This window comes from Syngnathus acus, chromosome 2 (genome assembly GCF_901709675.1).
Source record: "Syngnathus acus chromosome 2, fSynAcu1.2, whole genome shotgun sequence".
Lineage (NCBI taxonomy): Eukaryota > Metazoa > Chordata > Actinopteri > Syngnathiformes > Syngnathidae > Syngnathus > Syngnathus acus.
Window position 1 is genome coordinate 20327387 of NC_051088.1, and position 23930 is coordinate 20351316.

The window sequence follows — 23930 nt, forward strand, 5'->3', positions numbered from 1 at the left end:
ACATTAAGGGGGGGACATCCTGAACCGGTTTGCCAGTCACACAGGCACGGCACACGTAGACGAACAAACCATTCGCACACACGCTGACGGACAATTTGGAGTAGTCAATCAACCTACCATGCATGTTTTTGGAATGTGTCAGAAAGTCGGAGCATCCAGAGAAAACCCACACAGGCACAGGGAGAACATGCAAACTCCACAGGCCAGAAGGACTACTACTCTGAACCGTGAGGTGGACGTGGTAACCAGTGTACCACTGTGCCGCCAACAAATAAATTCATTTTCTCTTGATTATTTGCAAGTTAATTGCCAGACAGTCCAGAGGAAAGTAACTGGGATGGCAAACACATTTAATCGCAGGGTTTAACAAAATTTCAAATAAAATTGTTTGTGTAGTTGTAGAAAACCATGCACACCTATCCTTGTCCACTGGTTATGCCTTTAGTGAGAATTCATGAACATTGGGAGAACATTTTTTTGAAACTTAACGGGAGAAATCAATTGTCAATGTCAGTTGTCAGTGTGCAAATATTTATTTTTGAGGAAGACGACACTCCCCACCCCATTTTCCACCATTGTCCATTCAGACAGGATAGAACACTGGTGCAAATATTTTATTCATATATATATATATATATATATATATATATATATATATATATGACACAGCTAGTTAATGTATTCCCATGGAAACACAGAATTCACACACCTTAAGATGGACCAAGTTTTACAACAAAACATCATCATTGGGAAATACAAGCAAATAATTTTACAGTATTTACACTGAGAAGCTCCAGTTGATTGCTATCAAAAGTAAATTAAGGGGTTTAGAATCTAAACTGTCTCTCTTCTTCTTTGTAAGTAAACTGTCTTGTTTAAAATTAATTTTCCATAAACATTACATTTCCTATGAAAAGTAAAATTATTAGGTTTTTGTATTTATTTATACACAATCACACAAAATACTGCAAATCTACTCTCATTTTGTGAGGTCATTGTTGGCACTGTCAATCTTTTTATCTTAGCAAACAACTAAGACCCGTGTGAAAATCGGTATCTGAAGTGTGTGCAGTGTGTTCAGGATAAGTCGTCAACAACAGCTCAGTTTGCCAAAACAGAGAATAAAGTGTGCATTTCAACAGACCAACAAGAAGTATCATTGCCAGCAATACAAATTCATTGCTTTCCCAATACAAGCTGTCAAAAGCTCCAAATAGAGTAAACATATTTGTTTTTGTTTCTGTTTTTTCCCCTTTTTTTCCAAAATGCTTTGAGAAATTATATTATAAAATCACCTGTACTGATAACAGAAAAGCCGAACCTTAATTTTACATGCACTTGTGGGTCCAGAATTTGGGAATCACGTTACCTCAAAACCACGTTATTGAGATAGTCTTGAAAGTGTAATAAAATCAGAGCCAGTGTATCGGGAAATTGCAGTAGGGAAATACGTACTAAGAAACAAACACGTTTGCATTTGGAGAACATCATTGTTCTGGGTGAAAATTAATCCAATTAAAAATTATTATTTTACCAATCAGGGTAGCGATCATGTTGGGATGTCGTGTCCTATTAACATAAGCAGAGCGCTAAGGTTTACGCACTAGTCATTTAGGTTCGTACGGTCATCATATCTGCCATTTAAAATACTACTTCAAAATCAGTGGGGTCCATGACCAAATCGCGTTAGACGTAAAGTCGCATAAAATCGAAGCCAGTAAAATCAAGGTTCAGCTGTATTTACTTTGGTCATTTCCTTTTGTCAAGAATAGCCATAATGTAAAACAGTGTCACTGCTAGTGTGAAATTGAAAATCATTTCCATACATTCTCCCTTTATCCCTGTTGTGCAAACTCCTTTGAAGTTGTGTGGGAATGTCTGCAAAGAAAATGTGGATTTATTTGGAATGTTTAGAGCTAACCATCCACTCAGGTTAGGATTGTCACAGAGGCAAAAACAACAATACAGTACGATTATCTCAACTCTAAGTAGCTGACTTTTGGGGAAGTAGCCAAAGAAAATCACAGCAAGTAAAAGGAACTATCAAGTGCAGGACAAGTGTTACTTGGCTTGTGGATGTGCTTATTCTTGTGGCTCTAGTTCTTCCAGATGGTCAGGAATGGGGAGGCCCGAAAGGATTGTCAGACACTTGTTCCACACGTTGAACACAGGACACACGGGTTGCACGAAGGAGATGTGGAAGGTGTGCAAATGCTGAGAGCCCACGGCGTCGTAGAAGGTCAGTTGGCCAGCGTCGTAGTCCAAGAGGATGCCTACTCTGCGCAGATGGGGCGAAGGCTCAATTGCCAGATCTTTACTGTTGTGGCGGACCACCCAGGAGTTGTTACAACGGCAGAGCACCCATGAGGATGAGTTCTTGCCGATCCACTCGTGCTTAGGCGCTGACTTGTATGCTATACCCACGGCGTACCTAGGGGGGAGGGGTGTTAGATGTTGACACAAGAATGACCAAGTAAAAAAACACAAACTTGTTGATTTGCATTTTTGAAAGGTTTCTGGGTTCTGCCTAAGCTCCTGGATGGCACGATACCATGTCATCCATTTTTACAGAAAAACATTGATTATGGATATGTGGTCAAAAAAACAACTCACCAAGTGCTTCCCCCAATCATGGCCTCCCAGTAGTGCCGCCCACTGTCAATATAAACGTTCCCCACCACCCCGTAGCTGCTCTGGCTGGAAAAGCGCTCTTGGCTGTGGCCTTTTTTGGATGTGCTCTCGTCACGCTCCACCGTCAGGTTGTCGTGTGAGATTTTTAGCTTCTTGTGAGCAGATTTGGGGTCCAGCTTGAAGGGCTGACCTGCCAGGAAGAAGGGGTGGAATGGCAAAACAAATTGATGCTGAAACATGACCACATTGAGATTAATAGCATGCAAGATCACTCACAGGACACCTCATTTATTTACGGTTAATTTAATTTCAGGTTTGCAGAAGGGAAATAATTAAACCCATCTGTGGCTAAGTGGAGAAAATGATAAAGTAAATGAAAATGTTTCAAATACATCATCTATTAGGTTTCATTAGAGGTTGGCCTGTGTTCATTTGAGTTTTCCTTAGTTGGCAACTTACTGTTAGTTTTCAGAGTCCCCGGTTCACTGCTTCGACTCCCCGCTTGGTTAATCGCCTTGACAACGATGATATACTTGGTGCCACTCTGCAGGCCATGTACAGTGTAGTGATTCTGTTTGATATTGGGCACAATCATCCAGCTCTCCAATGAGTTGCACAAACCTGAGACGAAAGATTTGAAAGTAACAAGAGTAGAGTCCGGTGCAGCTTATATATGAACGAAACAAGATTTTCCTCTAGTTTTAGCTGATGCCTTCTTATAATCAGGTGCGACTTATAGTCCAGAAATTACGGTATATAGGTATTTGAATGAGGCACAATGTTGTGTCAGGATACCTTTTGAATTACATCTTCAAATGGTGTTTGGTGCTTAGGTAGAAATTTTAGTTTGTTGTTTTTTTTCGTTCAACACAAAACTTACTGGCAATGTTGGACTGTCCAGTGAAGATGGCATATTGGAGTTCGTACGACACTACTGTGAATTCATCATCAGATGTCCAGTGGACTGAGATAGTGTCATAGGATGCTGTGCATAGCTCTTCCCTAATGCACGGTGCAGACGGAGCTGTGGAGGCAAGAAATAAAACTTTTGTTATATATGATCCATAATGATAGGACTGCCTAAAGTTAATAGGTAAAACTACATTCTTGAAATCTACATAAAAAATGCATTGAGGGACACATAGAGCCATCTCCAATTAAAATTTGCTGTTGGCCAGTATGACTTTTGTGTTATGTTCATGTGCAATGTTCTGTGCATGCAAATTACAAGCAGCCCGTTTTCACGTAGCAGTTGTATATTCAAACATGAAATGCAATGTCTTCCTTGGCATTTGAGTTCTAATTTATTATGAAAAAGACAAGAAGTCTGACTTGATTGGTGGTAAATACACATCAACAGACTATTTAGTTACTTACAGATTAGGCAAGCTGTAAATTTTCAGTTTCATCCATACTTTTTATTCAAATGTATAATTTTGCACACTTATAATTCTAATGCAGACACAAATTCTTTGTCAAATAATTTTAAGAATTTATTAATAAGGCGTTCCTCTCATTTTTTGCTCGAAGACAGTTTAAAGGAATTCGAAATGAATGAATTCAAAAAAATTAATCTAGACCTTTGAAACTTTTCAAAAAGTTTTGAGGGTAGTGAAAAATATTTTATTAAACATGAACCCAAAGAAAGAGACATTGTTTGGAACTTACATATTGAAAATGTGCGGCTCATTAAAGTGGTGCAAATTAAAATTGAATTCCTTCATGTGAAGAAATTAGGTTTAGGATTTACCAGTGAGGTAATCGAGATTTTCCAGCAGTTTCTTCTCTCTGGAGAAGTCCAGGGCAAAGTTGTCAAATGTGTCTGTCAGGTGTATCTCAGGAATAAGCACTTGGGTTGATGCAGTTGCCATGGAAACCCTAAAACAGCCCAACCCAAATACTGCATGTTATTCAATACTATAAATATATTCAGCAAAATGTGCCTTTAAAATTATGGAAAAGCAAGTTTTTGTATAAAGGGTGGCACATACCCGCTATAAATCAATTGAACGGCTTAAGACAAATGGGATAAGGTTCGGGTAAATAGGAAATGTAATCCCTGTGTGGGAAAATCAAGTACACAGAAAGTTTTCAAACAAACTCCTATTGTCTCACATTATCCTCTCCTTAGTGCCTGACCTGTCGTTGATGCTCTTAGCAGTCTGCAGAAAGCGGGCGTGGTCCCCCTCTTTCAGTGTCTGGTCAGCTTGTGTGATTAGCACAGAGGATCTCTCGATACACTGCTGACAGTTGGAGATCTGCTGGGCTAGCTTGCGTAGCCTTTGCGCCTGAGTAGAGAGTGGAAAAAATGCTCAGTAAAAAGAAGAAATGACAGGTTGCAGGAGTGCACATAGATTGATGTTGATTTTTAAAAGTCCCTGAACGCTGTTCACATTCATCCTTCCTTTAAATGCCATCCTCGCTCTGCTAAATTGCCATTGTGTCTTATAATTGTGACGAGAAAATGACACGGTATCTACTAGTCTCAAAAACCTCAAACTAACATCTCCCAGTTTATTAGCTATTAATGTTATTATCTACACATTATGATGAGAGACGTTACTGTTAGATTGGGCCTCATAATGGCACACAGTTAGGTAGGCAATTTGAGCTATGCCTTTATATAGCTGTAACCTTCTCTAGTTGAATTTTCTGCACCTCTACTTATCTACGTCACTCTTTGGCACACTTACCAGTTGAAACCAGTTGTGAAAAATATAAAAATTCCAACACATTATTAGTTTATAGCACTTCCCTGTGTTAGTGTGGCTAAGACAGTATAAGGACAGGAATCATCAAGTCTGGCATAAAGCACAGTCTTACTGTGCGCACATGTGAAGTTTTCTTTCTTTTGGTATTTTGCTAGACTTTGGCAGGTAGAATTGGGCATGACTGTGGCGATTAAACGTTTGTGCACCCTTGTGGGATGGATGTAGACATTTCCACGGCCTATCCGTGCCGTGTCCCCCATTTTCAACAAAATCAGAGGAGTCAAAGCAAAAACCTGAGTCCGCCGAGCCTGACACTGAGGGTAACAAAAGAGTCACGCTACATGGGACCGTACACGCGGCCCCAGCTTGGAAGCGCAGAGCACTAACTGCTGAGCTAAAAGTCCAGGTCACTGCCCTGTCTCATTGCCTTACAACTGCAATGTAAGGTTTGTACCTTCCTGAGGCTGGCGTCCATGAAACATTTTTATATTCTGTACCTTTCTAGAAGTATAGCCCCCCTGCATTGCAGCAAGATAACCTTCAACATGCACATTAATCTATTGATCATCCGATCAACGTGCAACTTGTGAGATGAAAGCAAATCAGTTTTGTCTATCCACCTTTATATTACATACTAGGCTCCAGTTCGCACAACCTCAATAATATAAAAAGGATGGATGGATTTTTGCGCATATACAAAACGGTTTTAAACTGTGACAATGCTTAAGTGGGAGATGATGATCCCAACTACAATGTTTTTGTATCGACTGTTTTCCTTATTCTAGATTTGTCTGTAAATGTCTGTTACGGAACTATGACCTTTCAATAAGAACCAATTCCACGCTCTTTCACAACAGACAAAGATTTTAAGAGACAGATTGAGGTCACACTGAAATTAGGGCAGGGGACATGTCCTCAGTAATTTGGCATGAATATTGTAATCTCTGCTCAAATCTGATGCTTTGAAAGTACTTCAAGCATTGCAGACTATTTAGAGTCCCATTGATCCTGCCTAGTCCTGCATCGAATAAAAATGTGTTGATGGAATTTTGTTGTTGCTTCAATGCGATATTACATTCTAGAATGGTGCTATGTATCATGAAAGTCTCATTGTATGCATCATGAGAAGTTTACAGTTCATGCTTAGTCACTGCTGAATGCGGCAGGACCTATTTTGGGAAGTCAGTCTGTTTGCATGTCATGCCATAAATAAGTCAAGGCATAGTGAGAAAATAGAGTACTGCATTTGACCCAAAACAAGGACTCGCAAGTATTTTAATGATCAATTTGTATTCCCACTGTTGAGTCCCCTTACTTTCCCCTCCTTAATCTTGTTGCCAATAATTTGTCTCCTCTGCTGGATGATGTCGATCAAAGTGTCGCACTCATCCAAGAGCTTGCCCTCCTGGCGGGATGCATTCACCTGCGAAGAAAGCCACAGTGAGACACTTCTTTAACCTCTGTGAGAATATCGCGGAGTAGACAATGCATTTTAAAGAGCATCGGTCATACGCAGATTTTTGTTATTCACCGGTCAGCCCGGTCACTATCCCATGCTAATATCCCAGGGCCACTGTATTCATAATGATACGCCTATTTATATGTATACCAATATTTCCTGCATCCTAAGTATTTATAATTAGTATTATTGTTGCTGTTGTACAACAGATGCAACAGACATGAATCTAATCTTCTAACGTTCAAATCACAGATTGCCCATCTGTCTGATCCTTGCCTGGAATTGTTGCCATGGCAGCATTGGGCTTCCAAAGTGCAAATCCTGATTCTAAAATGGAGTCTTAAATTGACGTTCAAGTCGTACACCTTAGATATGCTACAGCCCCACAGAAAGAGTATTAGTTGCATCCACACAGTTGCTATGCAAAGCACATTGTGTGCAATGCACAGAATTAGAGTATTTAAGGACTGTTGGCAAAGCCTACTGGACCGTATGACAGAATGTAACACGGCATGCTGATCAAGTGATTCCTTTTCGGAATACTGAAAAAAACTGGAGAGCGTTCAACCATTTTACAATGCAGATGAAGTGAGCTTAGTAATAAAGCCAATGAGAAATACTGAAGCAGCCGGAGGGACTGTCAGTGCAGTGAATTTCTAGTGTAACCCGGCATGACGATTCCAACCCACATCAAAGCACACTCTCAAAACAACAGAATTCAGATGGACCCTCCTCAGGCTATTTTAGGAGTCTGGAGTGTGTGAACAATAATGCACAGGGCGATCGGAGGGAACGGGGAAGTGGGACAATTTTTTTTCACCCTTGTTTTGTGCATCATTTATTCATTGCTTTTTTCATTTAGGGGGCAAATTTCAAATGCCTGCATCATCAAAACTAGCTTCAACTCACCACAAAGCACAGAGCGCTAACTTCACAAACAACACACACACTTTGGCTTTACAGCGTCTTGATGAAGCACAATACTGGCTCTTTGTAGTTTCTAAAGGACATGTCAGGCAAAAACGTCACTCTCCATTTACTCCACAGAGATGCTGCTGCAGTTTTAACCCACGGGCGTTGCTTTTTTTTTTTTTTAAAAAAAAAGCTTCTTTGAGTGCTTGTGTATGTAATGTCAGTGTGCGGGTTTAAAAAAAAAAAAAAAAAAAAAAAAAAAAAAAGCTGCTGACAAATACCAGAGTCATCTTAGCGAGATGTGATGCGCTGCCCTCGATTCTTTTATGCATGTGAAATCATAATGCTGCAAAAAATGAATAACATCAAATCTATCTATCTCACTCTCCGCTACACAATAAAGTACTACTTTCCTTTTTTTTTTAACCTACACTGTTAGCCAATTTCTAAATAATAATAAATGATCCCAGGAACCATGCAATTATGCTTCCTGTGTGTTCTGAATAATTTGGGGAATGATATAGACGTGGACAGACAGTGAGTGCTATGACGCCATAATGACATTGGAATCAAATTTCTATGATGTTATAGTTTATTTTCCTGGGTTGAGTAAAGGAAAAGATTGTCGACTGAAAATAATCTCATATTGCTGTTATGCAAAAGAAAATGGGAAAACATGATACCATTTACATAATTAATCCCATGGCCCGGTGAATCTAACAATATGTGACTGATCGCCGATGATGCAGATCCCGATAAGACTCAGGAAATCACTTACCTCCACATGCTGACAAGTCTGAATCAGTTTTCCCATCAGCGACTCGAGCTCGTTGTTTCTCTTGATGAGATTACTCAGGTTTGAATCCAACGCTTGCTGGAGAAAAAGACATTGAGTTGACACTAATGAGAAGAAATCCATTCAAGAAAAACAACAGTGAAGCCTCGAATGAAAGCAAGAGGCGATCCACCCTTTGAGTTTTCAAAAGCCAAGTAAGTTTTGAGACAACCTTCTTCAACAAAACAAAAACAGACATATCAATGTACGGCCCTTTCATTCTGTTACATTCTGCTATGTCAAAGCATCCCAGTAACTTTCCAAGTGTATTTCCATACCTCTGCAGGAGGGTGATAACCCTCATCCCTGCAATGCCTCCTCATCTTGTCCCGTCCGATCCTTATACACAGTCCTGCACTAGCAGAGGATGTGAGTGGGACAGCCGCTCCACTGAGCACCAAGCCATGCGCAAACCCAGCCAAGCGGCAAATTAGGCATCTAAAGCTTTTTTACCCTCCTATGAGTGCACGCAGCCCTCGCGGCTAACGAACCGGCAAACAGGTGACAGGATGTCCTCCCTCCTTTTTCTTATACAGTATATACGTATATGTATTTTTTTCTCTTTCTATTTTCAGATCATCTCCCTATACTTGTTGCCAGCAAGGGAAGAGTTACATGTTGTCCCCTTTAAATCCAAGAGTTTCACCAAATTGCCAAATCGAGCATGCTTAAGCTGATCTGATGCTCTGTCCCATGCAGAACTCCTTTTCCCTCCTAGAAATTAATCCAAGTTGAGTGCTTCTGTGGTGCCTTTCTAAAAGAGCTACATCTTGCCACAAGCTATCTCAATGAAGCTAAGAACAAAAACTGCATATCTTTAAAAGTTCACACTGATAAACAAGATCACATTCCTCATGTTTTATCTAGTATTTTTTCTGAGATCAGCTTTATTCTGAAACTCAACAGTAAACAGCAAGAGATTTGAGGGATTTGCGTAGTTTGTCTGAATGGGTGAACCTCATCGTAGCATAGGGAGCTTAAAGGATGGCCTTAATACGATGCTGGTACACAAAAGCAATAGTAGCACAAATGTTTCCTTTGGAAACAAATGACATGATCGCATACTGCCTTGCCATTCTGCCCTCCTTTGTGTGCGCTTAAGCATTCATGGATATGAAGATGCTTTACTTGCAGGTCACATCCTTGCCCACCTGTCATTCATATTAAAATGTTGCTGTTTGGCTTTGCACATGCTTATGTGCATATGTTTACGCACAAATGCTTATCCGCACACGTGCATACAATGCCAGCTATAGCACATGAACTGTAGTTCCTCATTTAAAATGATAGTTGACCAAACGATGCAGTCCCCACTTGAGGCAGTTGATTAAAGCTAATGGATTACTGAAAAACACAAAGCTTAACAATGAAGCTAGTGTGCTCACACAGCAGCTCGCATCTTTTATCCTGGAGGTTGTTCCCACTCTCACCAACCATCCAAGACTTGGATGTGTGTGTTTTTTTTCTTTTTTTTTTTTACAAGCGCCTGTGGGTAATTTTATCTCGGATAAGGAGGGTTATTTCAACAATAACCCCTATGGCTCTTATCAGACTTTAAATGAAAAAGGAAACTACTCGAGTTATCCAGCATGCTTTTTGGGTGCGTGTGTGTGTGTGTGTGTGTGTGTGTGTGTGTGTGTGTGTGTGTGTCTGTGTGTGCGTGCGTGTGTGTCTGTGTGTGCGTGCGTGCGTGCGTGCATGTGCGTATGTGAGCGATTCAGAATGAGAGATGTTAGGATATCGCTAATTCACATCACGTCAGAGCAAAAAGTAGGAACCGTAAAATGGGTCACAACAGTTTTTTTTCTCAAATTTGTCAGAGTCCAAATGGAAGTAAAATAAAATGAGTGAGAGGTCACATTTTAAGTTTTAATTATAAAAATTTTCTTACATGGGAGAAGCCTTTAGGAAATGTCTAATCAAGTCATGCAAAGTCTTGATTGAGAAAAAAAACCAAATGAATTATGTATGTTGTCTTGCATAAATGCAACATGACTTCTCAGGAAATGTTCCACCATAATAGATTTATTTTCAGATGAATGAATGAGTGTGCAGACTGTGGGTTCAGTTTTCCTCTGTGTGGTGATGTGAATTTTTCTGTGCAAGCAATCAGTATAATATTTAGGGCAAAGCTTTGCCTTAGGTTGATAAATGCATGAGTGGATGACACTTAACACTTTGACCTCCGGATAATCTCTGTTTTTTATAATGCAGTTGTGCACCAAACACAACAGTGCACATACTGTGAAATGAATATCTCTCTGACAATGTCAGTGAGATTTATTATAATTATGCAAGCAGGATTTTGAATCATCTCTTGGAATGACAATGCCATCCCTACCAGATACTCATATAGAGGATAGCTCATACAGTATAGCTCCGCTCAATTAAACCCCATCTAACACCCAGCAAGTGATTTAGCACTCATTACCCTGCTACCTCATCAAAAATTGTCAGGTTTCTCCATTAATTAAGGGTCCGGCTACATGTGTCCATAGTGGTGCTGCACACATGGCTCTGTGCACACAAACCGCACACAGTAATTGTCTAATGACAAAAACAATAACATCTCAACTCCAGTGGAAACAAATCTTATTCTGAGAGGGATTTACTTCCTGCTCAAAACGTTATTATTTGTAAGAAAATGTTTGTTTTTTCAAATACTGGACATACACTATTTCTCCTATGCTTTTCAAATTGTAAGTCTCTGGTTGGGTGTAATGTAATTGTAATGATTATAATGTGCACCAAATAGGGAGGCAGCCCAAAATAAAAATCAGTGCAATAAGAGAGCAATAATGTTGGTAAATATTATACAACTGATCAGAACGAATATCAGATATCTTAAAAATCTGCCCTCAGTGGGCAACAATCTGACGGGTCATGTTAAGTGTGACAAATGACATCTTTGCTCTTCTGACCCTTATTTGACCTTTGATTTCTTTCCACAAAAGGGTAGGTCTAATATATTTCGTATTCCTTATTTGACTATTGAGCTATTAAAACTATAAAACAGACATCAATAATCTCAAATCAAAATGTAGTCACTCACCCTGAGTTTTTCAAAGCGCTCACTCAGTGCTGCCACTTGGTGGTCTCTGTGTCTTCCCACCAGTTTGCAGAGGGAGCAGATGAGCTGGTCATCAGTTACACAGTACATGTTGACCTTCTCCTCCTCGTGCTCCAAGCATTGCAGCCCTCGCAGGTGGGAGCCCGGCATGGGCTCAATGAGCCGATGTCCAGTAAATGGCTTCTTGTTGGGGTGAGTGGCCCTGAGGCACTCCTCACAGTACGACACTTCACACGTCACGCATGTCTTGATCGCCTCCTCTGGCGGATCCTGCTCGCAAAACTGGCACTGGACCGGTTCTGGAGGCGTTCCCGGGCTCGACATTGCTGCACTGACGGGGACCAGAGCCAACCGCTCGCTGTCTTCTTCACCAGGCGAGTTGGGCCCACTTTGAGGGGCAGGAAGGGGCAGCGGCAGAGGAAGGCCACTTGATGTCGAGGCCTGCTGAACTCTATCAATGATGTTTTGCAAGGTCACGTTCCTCTTGAGTCCTTCAAGTCCACGATCAGGGCTCAAGGATATAACATATCTGCACGTGGGACACTGGAAGGCGCTGATACTTTGAACCGACTCGTTAGTGGTACAGTGTGAGACAAGGATGCGGTGAGCACACCCAAAACATAGGCTGTGGGCACAGGGGAGCAGCAGTGGGTCCTCAAAGAGCTCCAAGCAGATTGGGCAGGTGAGCTCTGACTCCAGAGTGTCCATCCTGTTCAGGGGAAACCAGGTGGTGCGAGGAACAATGTCAGCAAAATCCAGGGGAACCACTCAAATATCTGTAGGCGAGAGGAATCAGTTAAAAAAGCATAAAACAACCATCAAACTAAATCACCACCATAAAGAAAGGCTTTTTTTTTTTATATGAAGTGAAGGAAATTGATGGATCAAGCATGCATCAATGTCTCATGACCTCATGGGGGCAGCAGAATCAAGCTTGAGCAGACCTATTGGAATGGCAGACATGGTCTTGAAATAAGTTAACTAATTTAAAAAAAACAGAGACGATATACAGATTCAATTAATGAAGTAGCGCCCCCTCATTGAAAATGTACATTTATGGGTAAAATGTTTACACACTCTTTTACAGTCACACTTTCCTTTAGTGTTTGTTTTTTGATGGTCTCGAGCAATGATTCTTAACTAGGGTCCTGTGTCATCTTAGTGCCATGGGAAATAATCTAATTGTACTTATATTGTCAGAAAATGATCAATTATGAATATAGCGCATGTAGAGTAAATTTATCTATTCACAGTATGCCAGCGACGTAGTTATTATTTGTAATACAAGTCATGGACGACCTGCAAGTATTTCAGCTTTGAGTCCACATAGTAAGTAAATGTGTGAATTATTGGACTGACAGATGCATGTTGACACCAGTGTGTTTTCCAGCATTCTGATTGTCAAAAAGCTTATTAAAGCATTATTTTACTGAAGAGAAACAGACTTTGAGAAGGGCGGGGCGCCCACCATTTGGCGAGCAGAATCAAAAAGTAGGTCATCCCTGCTGACCTGGCGCACATAATCAGACCCCAGTGTGCATATGTGTGTGGACACACTAAACATGCAAATATAGCAAACAGGCCTGGAAGGCGCATAGCAGCTTTCAGGCTGTAGATGAAGCTGTATTAGGTTAGCTTCTACATTAACTACATTACTTTCATATGTTCTGTGCAGCCCAATGTTTGGTTTGTGGAATATGAATTAAACAGGCAAAATCCACCTTTTTTTATCCATCTCAGCAGTGCGGCCATTTTGCCACTTATTGTCAACTGAAAACGACATCACAGTTGCACAACCAATCATGGCTCACCAGTTTTATGAAACTGAGTCGTGATTAGTTGTGACCTGAGAGCTGGCAACCATGATGTCAGTTGACAGCAAGTGGCAAAATGGCCGCCCCCTGAGATAGATTAAAGACAGGTGAATTTTGCTGATGAACTCATATCCCACAAATGCAATATTAATCAGAATTCTGTGTTCAGACTAGTGGAGGAATGTACAATAAATTATTAAATTTTGGGGTTGATTTCCTCTTTGAGACGTTTATAGTGAACCCTAAATTCAACCTTTTTGCAAATTGTGAAAATCCAAGAATATTTGAAACAGTTAACATACTGCATTATTTGTTTGTTTGCTTGTTCGTTGTTTGTCTGTTTGTTTTTTGCTTGAATAACACATGAAAGTGAGTGATCCACTATTCTATGATAGCTTGTATCTTAAATGTCTCAGACATGAAAACAGGACTCTTGCCTGGCAAAATGACCTTGACCACTACCTCATCACACACCCATTTGGAGGATTTATGAATGAAATAAACTTGTAACGTGTATCTCAATCAGAAAAGGGTTGGATCATTCACACAAATAAAACAATAATGTTTAGCACAAAGTCACAGGTACATTACAGACGCCACACTTCCTATTTTGCTGTACACTTAAATGCTCAGAAAGTAGTAGGAAACATGTGATTAATTCTGCACTGCAGACATGCAGCCTAATGTGGGCCAAAGTGCCAGGGTTCATAGCTAAGTGATGTCAAATATCTTAACCTACTTCCTTTTCCCCTTCCTTCTCCACTTCCTCTTCCTCGCCATAAAACACTGCAAGTCAGTGTCTGATTATGTGACACACACGCACACGCATGCACACACATCGCCTTTGTGTGATTCCACACAGAAAAATGATCTATAATCCGTTCCCACCCACGCTGGACTGTAACCAATCGCAGCCTTTCATATTGTGAGGTGGTTGACTACAGGATAAGCCTGTATGCAAGTCCAGAGTATGACAGAGGGTGACGTGTCTGTTTGCTTGTGTGTGCGTATGTCTTAAATGATCCAAATTAGATGTGACAATATTTGTAAAATTAGATGTGACATTAAGAGAAAACAAAGGAAGGGAATGTAAACATGTTTGTTGTCAAAGATGTTGATGGACGACAGCGAGAGATGCATTGTCTCTGAGTTATCCGCAAGTAGAATTAGACCTCAAGCACAAAAAAGGTTGATTGGGTGTGACAAACACTTCCAAACCACTTTAACTGAGATGTCTGGAAAGGCAAAAGACTTGAATACTGAAATTCTTCTCACCACATAATATTGAGTGAAATAAAGTCCCACCTTTCTGACTGTGTCACTCAATACTCAATTTGTAACCTCAGACTAACCTTGCCAACCAAAGTTATTGGACGTCACAACTGGCAGACACATGGACTGGTTTGTAAAACAAACATTTTTTGCAAGATTATACGTGTTTGTAAAGGACGTCAACTTTTTCATGGTTTTAATCTTTTTTTTTTCCCACAATGAACTATGAGTTCAAAGATGCAATTATTTGTACACAAACAATTAGAAAGCACTTGCAGAGGAAAAGGCATCACAATACCATCTTAGCTATATTTATCTTCAACATTTTTCACACTAGCTTCGGGGGCCAGTCTAACTAACAGCTGGGATGCTTTTCACAAGGACTAGCGCTCTTGACAATGGCACCGAAACATGTCATGCATGGGAAACAGGAAACAGCATTGACAACATGGGTGCTAAATTGGTTACAGACAAATGTTGCACAAAACATTAAAGTCCTTCCTGTATAAGCCACATTGCATGTCACATCTCATGGTACATATCACACAGTTGATTTCCTTGTTGCCCCATGACCTGAGCAGGTTGAGCTCGGGAGGGGTGAGGCTCATCCCATCTGTTACACACGTGGCTCCGCACACACAAAACACGTGTAAAGACGTAGGAGTTTCTTGCCTCGCTTCTTTCTAGCTAGTCTCACATGGCTTATAAGCAGAGACACAATATGAATGTAAGGAAATATAAGATGTTTAATCAGCATTCTCAGACATCCTCTCCAGCATCCATCAAGGCACTGTGTCCTATCATTAGGTTTGGCCTTCAAGCATCAAGAAAAACAGTTGATGAGTAAAACTGGGTCACACACGCCCAAGTGCCCCAAACCCACAATGATGCACGCATCTGACTCAATATAAATTTTAATATTGAGTCCCATTGCTGGTGTGAGATTACCAACTCCAAAAGTGCCTCTTAGTTCAGGACACAGATGGCCCTCCAGCATTCCCTAACATCTGCAGCTCTGTCATTATCATTCCAGTACTGCTGGCACACTCTGCTCCAACCCTACATTCCTATTTTGCATCAGCCAAAATTCAACACTATATGTATGTATTGGGAAACATCTATTAAATCATTAGATTAAAAATATATATACTTTTTCATCACTCATTGCCACCTTAAATCTGAATTATTCATAACTGAAAACAAGATATTTTGAATGGCTTTATGTTTCCAACTTTGTGGCGACGGTATGGGGAAAACCCTTTTCTGTTCCAGCATGACTGTTTCCCAGGACATAAGACTGGGTCCACTAAGGGTTATTTTGACGGACGTAGTTTGCAAGAAGTTGAGAGCTGACCTCATGAAACAACATTTCGGATAAACTTGAGCGGAGACTGTGAGTCAACATCTGTGACCTCTGACCCTACAAATGCTCGTCTGCATGAATGGAGAACCCCCCGCCACCCCCCACCCCCACACACACTCATAGGTCTTTCCGAACGAGTGAAAGCTATTTGAGCTACGAAGGGGGAGCGAAACCATATTGTTGTCTGCTTTCTCCTTCCTGTTGGTGGTTGCAGGTGCTGCAATATTGTTTTCAATGTAGTCAGGATTCCCTAAGAAACTTAATCTGGAGTACATTAAGAGCAGAACAAACTTCTAGCAAGAGAACAAAAAGGAAAAACGAAAACAACGGCAACAATGCCCCATCCTCCTCATCCCTTCCCTCATCTTACCTTCCACATGGTTATTATCCCATCATCCAAAAGCAAACTGAAAAAGGAGAGCAAGAGAACATAGGGATGGCTATCTTTAGCTTTCTCTGCTCCAGCAGGAGCGTACGAGGCAAAAAGAAGTCGCCAGCAGTCAAAACAAGAGTCTGCGAGGATGTGGCCACAGCTCCGTGGCTGTGTCATCACCTCTCATGACATGCTTCCTACCCTGCCTATGCAATCCAGTGCATCCTGACACTGGGGAGAGAAAGGGAGGGGGAGAGAGGGAAAAAGAGAGAGAGAGGGCAGACTCAAAGTGCAACGCCTCCATCCCTCCTCCTCCCACCCGGCTTCCCTCTTCAAATCTGCCAACGGGCCTCTATATAGGCCAATCACTGGACCTTCACGTAGGGCGGAGTCAGCTCTACGAGTCCCTGTCAGATGTCTCAGAGGCAAACATGCCATGTAAATATGTTGGCCTGTGTGCCATTATGTATACTGTGCATTACTCCCGCAACCTCACATATGCATGTGTGTCTATTATAATGTGCATCAAAGCAGCCCAAACACATCCCAACAAAGAATCTGCCCTCTGTAATGTAGCATTCCCCTTAAGAATATATTAAAGTTGCAGCTGTTTTAGGGGATGAGAACAAAAACACAACCCTAAAGGAAAGAAGCTTAGATTAATCTCCAAGTTACAAGTCAGCCCTTTAATCGCCCACACAACTGCCTCCATAAAAGCATACGCCATTCTGAATGTTTAGCATTCACTTTAGTCGGACAACCAACGTGGTTGGGCTTAGTTCAAGAAAAGCAGCATAAAACCAAGATTATAACTCAATTTTTTAGTAACGACTCTCTTAAATCTATCCTAAACTTTGAGAGGTCTGATTACTAGTTACAGATAAAATGCACCACAGGAACGCGGACCACTGACATTCTTTTTGTAGACATAATATGATTTTAGTACAGGACAGTTAGTAAATTCCAATGTTCACACTGTGTGCTACGGTCGTATGCGCTCTTGCAATGTACCATGACATGTTCTTCTGGGGACTTCTGTCATGCATGCCCAGCTGGGTGTTGCTGCTTAAAGAAACACAAAAAATATCTTCTAGCCAGGGTAAATTATTTTAAATTGAATCAGCACTTTATAGTTCATCTCCTGCGTTCACTTTATCCTTCTATTCATTTTCTGTTCATGGTCAGTGGTGGGTTGGTGTCTATTCCAGATGATTTATGGTGAGAGGTGATGTAGTTCTGATGCAATGTATGTGAATCACAACATAATAATTAACTCCAGAAATTCTCCCTTAATAACATCTTTTTTACTGTCCATGTTAAAAATAAGTGAGCACCTACACAAAACTTGGAAATTGGTGAATAGTTTTGGAACAATTCTACTCGCTAAAATGAAAACAAATGGGAATAAACTCAATTGGTGGAGCTCCAGCAAACCTGCCCATCCTGTATTGATATTGTTCTATATTAATTTGTGAGACTTATATAATTTCTGACCTCTCAAAGAAGCCCAGTGAGCCAGTCTTAAATCTGAATTCAATAACAGCAACTTTGAGTGCAGTTCTTGGTTCAGTTTAAATAAATGGAGGCCTCACTTTGACAGTGACACGTTTATCATACATGACTTAGGCATTTTGTCCCATGGGAGCGCTGACATGAAACAGCTGGTCAAATACTGTTCAGTGTCAGTTTTATAAAGCACAACTTTAATTTATTCAAAAATAATATTCTTTGGAGATTGACACGAGATGAAGAAGATGTAACTCTATTTTATGTTCTTTTCCACATGTTGTGATACCAAACACTGCAGTCCTTTAAATTAGATTCTCACTGTTCTCTCTGACTGGATTGAAGAAAGCTGTGCTCAGCTCCTCTGAATTTGGGGAAACAGGCCTTCACTGTCAGTTGCATGAGGTCTCCCTTTTAAGCACCCAGGAATGAGTGGAATGTGGCAAAGACTCACTGGGTGAGACCAGTAACAGGGATGAACCACGATGGGGTTATGACCCGAGAGCTGAGATTGACAGGTTGCATACCTTTCTTTGAAATTAAATTATGGCGAGCAGACGCTGTAACATGCAAGAGGAAAATAATGTGAGGCAACTTGGCTGTCGTTGTACCCTTAAGCACAGCGCGCAACCCCCACGAAGCAAAGTTTGGGGGTCAAGCCACCATTTGCAATCTTTCTTGTATGTGGTCTGCTTCTCTCTGTGATGTACGTGCAACAAAATAGACAGCATAGTGTAAATTATATCCTAAATAGGATAATGCATTAAAAATAAATATCACTTATATCAATTACAAAAGTGTTAATTGCAAGGTACCTGACACAGGTGCAGTGAATACTGCATTGAAAAATGGGAAAGATGGGTAAACTGATGGAAGGAAGATAGCTAGCCTCGACATCTCTGTCTTGGCCCTGTCAGGTGATCTTGTCATGTTAGTGTGACATTGTCATTTATTGCCTCAAATGGAGGATGCTCTGTTTGAGTTCCACAGAAAAAAAAACTGTCAAATGCAGCCAGTTTAGATGAGTGACCCAGCTTTGAAAAGAGTTTTTTTTCCCTGGCGTGCAAAGTGGGAATATGAATAAATTATAGGAGAACGTCAGGCTCTTGAGGAGCTCTCACATGAGGAGGGCAGTGAAAGTATTTCAATTCGATGATAATGTGCCAGGACCCACCTGAAAATGACAGAGAGTAACATAAAATGTGAGGACTTCCTAATATAAAAGCTCTGTATTTGCTTTGGCCATTAGATGAATCAGAGAGGACCTTGAGCTAGAGTTGTCAAAGGGAAAGCTGTGGCATTAATCAAACTGCATGCATATTTTATGAAAGAAGAGAGGTGTCAGGGTCTTGTGACGACAGTCTAATACAGCCATAAATTATGATTTGAATAAATGATGGTCCCTCTATGCCATTGTCAAAGTCAAAGTCTGCTTTATTGTCAATTTCTTCACATGCCAAGACACACAAAGAGATCGAAATTACGTTCCCACTATCCCACGGTGACAAGACATAGTACACAATATACATACAAGTAAACAACACAAAAAATAAAAACAAGAAGGCACAAACAATGAATAAACAAGAGTGATGAATAAATAATAAATAAACAAATAACATAATAAATAAGAGGAGCAAAAATGGAGCAAGTATGCATACAGCAGACAGTCAGAATATAGCGCAAAAGTACAGGACGCTACGCAGAAGGGGGGAGAGAGTTCAGGATCCTAACAGCCTGGAGTATGAAGCTGTTGGTGAGTCTGGTGGTGCGGGAGCGCAGGCTCCTGTACCTCTTCCCAGAGGGCAGAAGAGCAAACAAAGAGTGAGCGGGGTGACACACATCACTCACAATCGTGGTCGCCTTGCGGATGAGATGGGAGGTGTAAATGTCCTTCAGGGAGGGGAGTGAAGCACCAATAATCTTACCAGCCGTGTTCACTATGCGCTGCAGGGCCTTCATGTTGTATTCAGTGCAGCTACCACCCCAAACAGTGATACAACTGGAGAGGACGCTCTCAATGGTGCCACGGTAGAATGTAGTCATGACGGCCGGAGGAGCACTTGCTCGCCTGAGTTTCTGCAGGAAGTACAGGCGGCGCTGAGCTTTCTTCGCCAGTGATGCGGTGTTGGTGGACCAGGAGAGGTCCTCACTGATGTGCACCCCCAGGAATCTGGTGCTGCTCACTCTCTCCACCACAGCACCGTCGATGGTCAGCGGCAGGTGTTGGGTGTGACCCTTCCGGAAGTCAACAACAATCTCCTTGGTTTTGTTGACGTTCAGCAGGAGGTTGTTGTCCCTGCACCACGCGGCCAGAAGGTCAACCTCCGACCTGTACTGAGTCTCGTCGCCCCCGGTGATGAGACCCACCAGAGTCTTTTTGTCGGCATATTTCAGCACGCGGTTGCTACTGGAAGTTGCCGTGTCTATCGATCTGTTTGATAATCTGTCTGTCTGTCTGCTGATGTTGTTTTGAATCTTTTAGGGATCTATTCATGGTACCCCTCAAGTCTTCTCCAGTAAGCAAACAAATGTGTGTGTTGCTCCTGGGCTTTTTCTCCCCCGGTGGTTCATTCAAATGCCAACAATGCAACAAGCTTCCCACAACATTTTCAATGCTATAGGAACGGAAAATTGTTTTGAAACATAAAACACAACACATGATTGTTGTTGTCTATGAGCTATTATTCTAACCCGCAAGTAAGGCAAAATCGATCCACTTACATTCAAATGCCAAACGTTGACTCCAGCATTTGACTGATCACAGAACCTCTTAACAGGGGCAACCCTATGTAAGCCGAACAGCGGAGCAAATCAATTGCCTGCTAAGCTGCAAAGGTCTTTGTTAGTAACATGGGAGCAATTATGTTGATTTATCCTCCGTTAGCACTGCAGTCTGAATCAGGAAAGTAGGATCTTTAAAGGAAAGATGTGCGCGTCTTTACAGCACAACCCGAGATAATATTCTAGAAAGAAACTAGACTCCAAATATTGGAAAAAAAATCATACTTGCAAAAGATGTTTGCCTTCACATTTGTGTCCTCTCTAAAAGCTTACAAGAATACCCAATATGCCTGCCTTGTTCAAGGCAAATGATGATCTAGCCATCAAATTTCTATTTCAAATTTCCTAGTTTCTCCTATTTACCCCAATCTCAATTCCCACCATGATGTGGACAGCAGTTTTTAATGTTTGCATTTTAAAGGTTCACAAAATATTGCACCCATATCGATACCCTCATAGGCTGCAATTCACATTGTTGGATTGATTGAGTTACACACAGACTTGCAGCTTTGATGCCATGTTATTTACTATATACAGACGTAGCTATTGACCCCCTGAGTTCCAAATGCTCTGGGAAAAATAAAATTGTGTAAAGCTTCACAACCACAATGCAGTATAACAAACAAATCATGCATTCTACAATGTGGACAAATTGTTCCACATATTTGTGGCCTCTACACAAGGTTTCCATGACATGTAACATGAGTAATGCCTTTCTGTGTGGTTGATTGGCACTTACTTTCACCAAAGTGTCTGAAGCAATAAAGGAGTAAATGGTATTTGATTAGTTCAAAGATTATCTCAGAGCTAAAAGCTTTGTTCCTCTCAGCCTTTGTTTTGCTGGTGATTAGCGCCATGTCTTCTCACTTGTAGAACCAATGCACTTATTCATGTAGGTTAATGCCCACAAGGCAGATAAATGTCACCTAGTTAAAGCTTCGGTTTTAATTTAAAGGCAGCCTATCCTTCCCCTTTATTGAAACTCATTTTGTGTGATGGCAAGGAGCCAAAGTCGTTTTCTTAAAAGACTGGATTTGAATGCCAAGTTCTTGAATCTCCAGCCGAGACCTGGAGTCTTTGGGGAGGACTTTGGCAAGGTATGAAAAAGATTGGACCCACTCGCAGCCACTGCTGCCAATGCCCCCAAAGCTTAGAAAACCATGCTGGGTTCTAAATATGGTAAGATCTGTGTTTTAAAGCAAACACAAAACTGGCATTCTGCAAATGCAAAATGAACAAGAGTTTTAAATATTCCTGTAAGTGTACTGTGCACCTTCCCTCTCGTAAATATTGAATGCATTTTAGTCACAAGTCACAACTTTTTTTTTAACCTAGGGTAGTATGAGAATTGTCATTAGCAGTGTTACAGGACAAAAAATATCATTTGAAGGACAAAATAATTGACTTAGATATACATTGTGTGACATGAATTTGCAGTTTAGAGTTATTGTTGCTGTATCTCAACCTGTCAATGGCCAGTAAGTAAAATTATAGGCCTACCACGGTGCACTGGGCACTGACACGTTTGTGCACACACAGGAAGATTTTCTCCATTCACGTTCGGCTTTGAAAAGTTTTGCATTATTAATAGAAGTGTACATTCAATGTTTGTATTATTCATTGATGCTGTCAGGTGTAATTCCCATCACATACGTTCCACCTTCTTACACATTAAACTCACTTGCATGAATTAGCAGGAATAGATCAACCCGGTGATTTCTTGGGAGAAATGCATCACAAACTTGGTTTCTTTACCAAAATATTTTTGTATATTTGAATATATTCATTCTCAGTTGCTTGAAGTATAGATAGACGAGCCCAAAAAGTCTATCTCACTTGAGACGGACTAAAGTTCTTAAGTGGACGATGACAGCGGCATGCACATGCTTTCAAATGTAAAGCTCAAATTACACGCTGCAACAAAGTCTCCTGCAACCTGACGATAGATGACAGCACAACTGACCACCCACTCTAAGAAACTATAACAATGGAAGTGACTTAAACAACAAAGGACCACTTACATTCAAGAGCCTCACATGGTCCACCAACACAAAAGAAAAAGAGGCATGCAGTCATGTCGTCTGGCGAAACAATAGTGAGTAAGCTTAAGAGATGATGAGTTGGAAGGAGAGGAGTCGTGCATCCACACATCCAGCTTACACACAAATCTAAACATTGAGGAGCAATTCCTGCACATCTCCCGTTCACAGCATTGCCTACACTCGCTCCCGTCTTCCCTCCAAGCTGGTGTTGGCTCGTGAGTGAACAATTTGTTCAAAAGAACGACTCTTTTCAGTGAACGAGAGTGGGTGTTAATGGGACGTCAAACGCTGCGTGTTCGCTTCTCTTCCGGGGGGGGGGGGTTGCTAATGGGACGTCAAACGCTGCGCGTTCGCTTCTCTTCTGGGGGGGGGGGTGCTAAAGGGACGTCAAACGCTGCGCGTTCGCTTCTTTTCCGGGGGGGGGGTGCTAATGGGACGTCAAACGCTTTGTGTGGCGGGCTCCATCTAGTGTGGAAACTGAGAAGTGCAACAGAGTTGAGCTCAAGCTTCTTGTGCGGGCCATATTCAATTATGTTTTCAGAATTTGCTGCGGGCCAATAAAAACTGGCCCGCGGGCCGTAGTTTGGAGACCCCTGCTCAAACCCTAGCTCTAACCCTAACCCTAGCTCTAACCTTAACCCTAGCTCTAACCCTAACCCTAATCCCAACCCTAACCCTAACCCGAGCTCTAACCCTAGCTCTAACCCTAACCCCAACCCTAGCTCCAACCCTAACCCTAGCTCTAAACCTAACCCTAGCTCTAACCCTAACCCTAGCTCTAACCCTAGCCCTAACCCTAGCTCTAACCCTAGCCCTAACCCTAGCTCTAACCCTCGACTGCTCGACTGGGGGGGATTCATTGAACGATTCGTTTGAACAAATCTTTTGAGTGAACTGATTCTAAAGATTCAGTTCACCTAAATGAACTGGAATGCACATCTCTACTCCAAGCCTTCGGGTTTTGCTTGTCATGTGTTCAGGCTCAGGCAAGCGTGAAGCGGGCGGGTGCACCCAGCCCTCCAAGCTTTGTTTAACATTTTGGAAATTCTGAGCTTCCATTGAGTCAAACATTCGGCTTCTCTGGTCCTTCCTGTGTCCTGGAGGTAGTATTGCAGCACTTTCCGATAACCACATATTTCCCTTAGCATATTAGGAACATTT

At 41.4% G+C, this 23930-nt stretch overlaps 1 protein-coding gene across 3 annotated transcripts; it reads right to left on the reverse strand.

Moving 5' to 3' along the window:
* Positions 1-504: 504 nt before the first annotated feature.
* On the reverse strand, positions 505-22965 carry LOC119133240 (E3 ubiquitin-protein ligase Midline-1-like). Of its 3 annotated transcripts, none has more exons than XM_037268850.1 (10): positions 22749-22965; positions 11601-12394; positions 8492-8587; positions 6658-6765; positions 4771-4919; positions 4382-4509; positions 3512-3655; positions 3091-3252; positions 2614-2821; positions 505-2431 (listed from the first exon to the last, which is right to left on the reverse strand). In XM_037268850.1, exons 2-10 carry the CDS (start codon positions 12324-12326, stop codon positions 2083-2085), a joined length of 2070 nt encoding a protein of 689 aa, XP_037124745.1. In that variant the 5' UTR covers positions 12327-12394; positions 22749-22965; the 3' UTR covers positions 505-2082. The 3 variants fall into 3 exon arrangements, with proteins under 3 accessions (XP_037124745.1, XP_037124736.1, XP_037124754.1); XM_037268841.1 differs by lacking the exon at positions 22749-22965 and adding an exon at positions 16438-16678; XM_037268859.1 differs by lacking the exon at positions 22749-22965 and adding an exon at positions 14172-14254.
* Between the last annotated feature and the right edge of the window lie 965 nt (positions 22966-23930).

Coding starts and splice junctions, on each gene's coding strand:
- LOC119133240 (XM_037268850.1), bottom strand. CDS start 12,326: ATGGACACTCTGGAGTCAGAGCTCACCTGCCCAATCTGCTTGGAGCTC. Junction 4,920..6,657: donor ACAAGATTAAGGAGGGGAAA/GTAAGGGGACTC, acceptor CTCTCTACTCAG/GCGCAAAGGCTACGCAAGCT. Junction 4,510..4,770: donor GCTAAGAGCATCAACGACAG/GTCAGGCACTAA, acceptor GGGCTGTTTTAG/GGTTTCCATGGCAACTGCAT.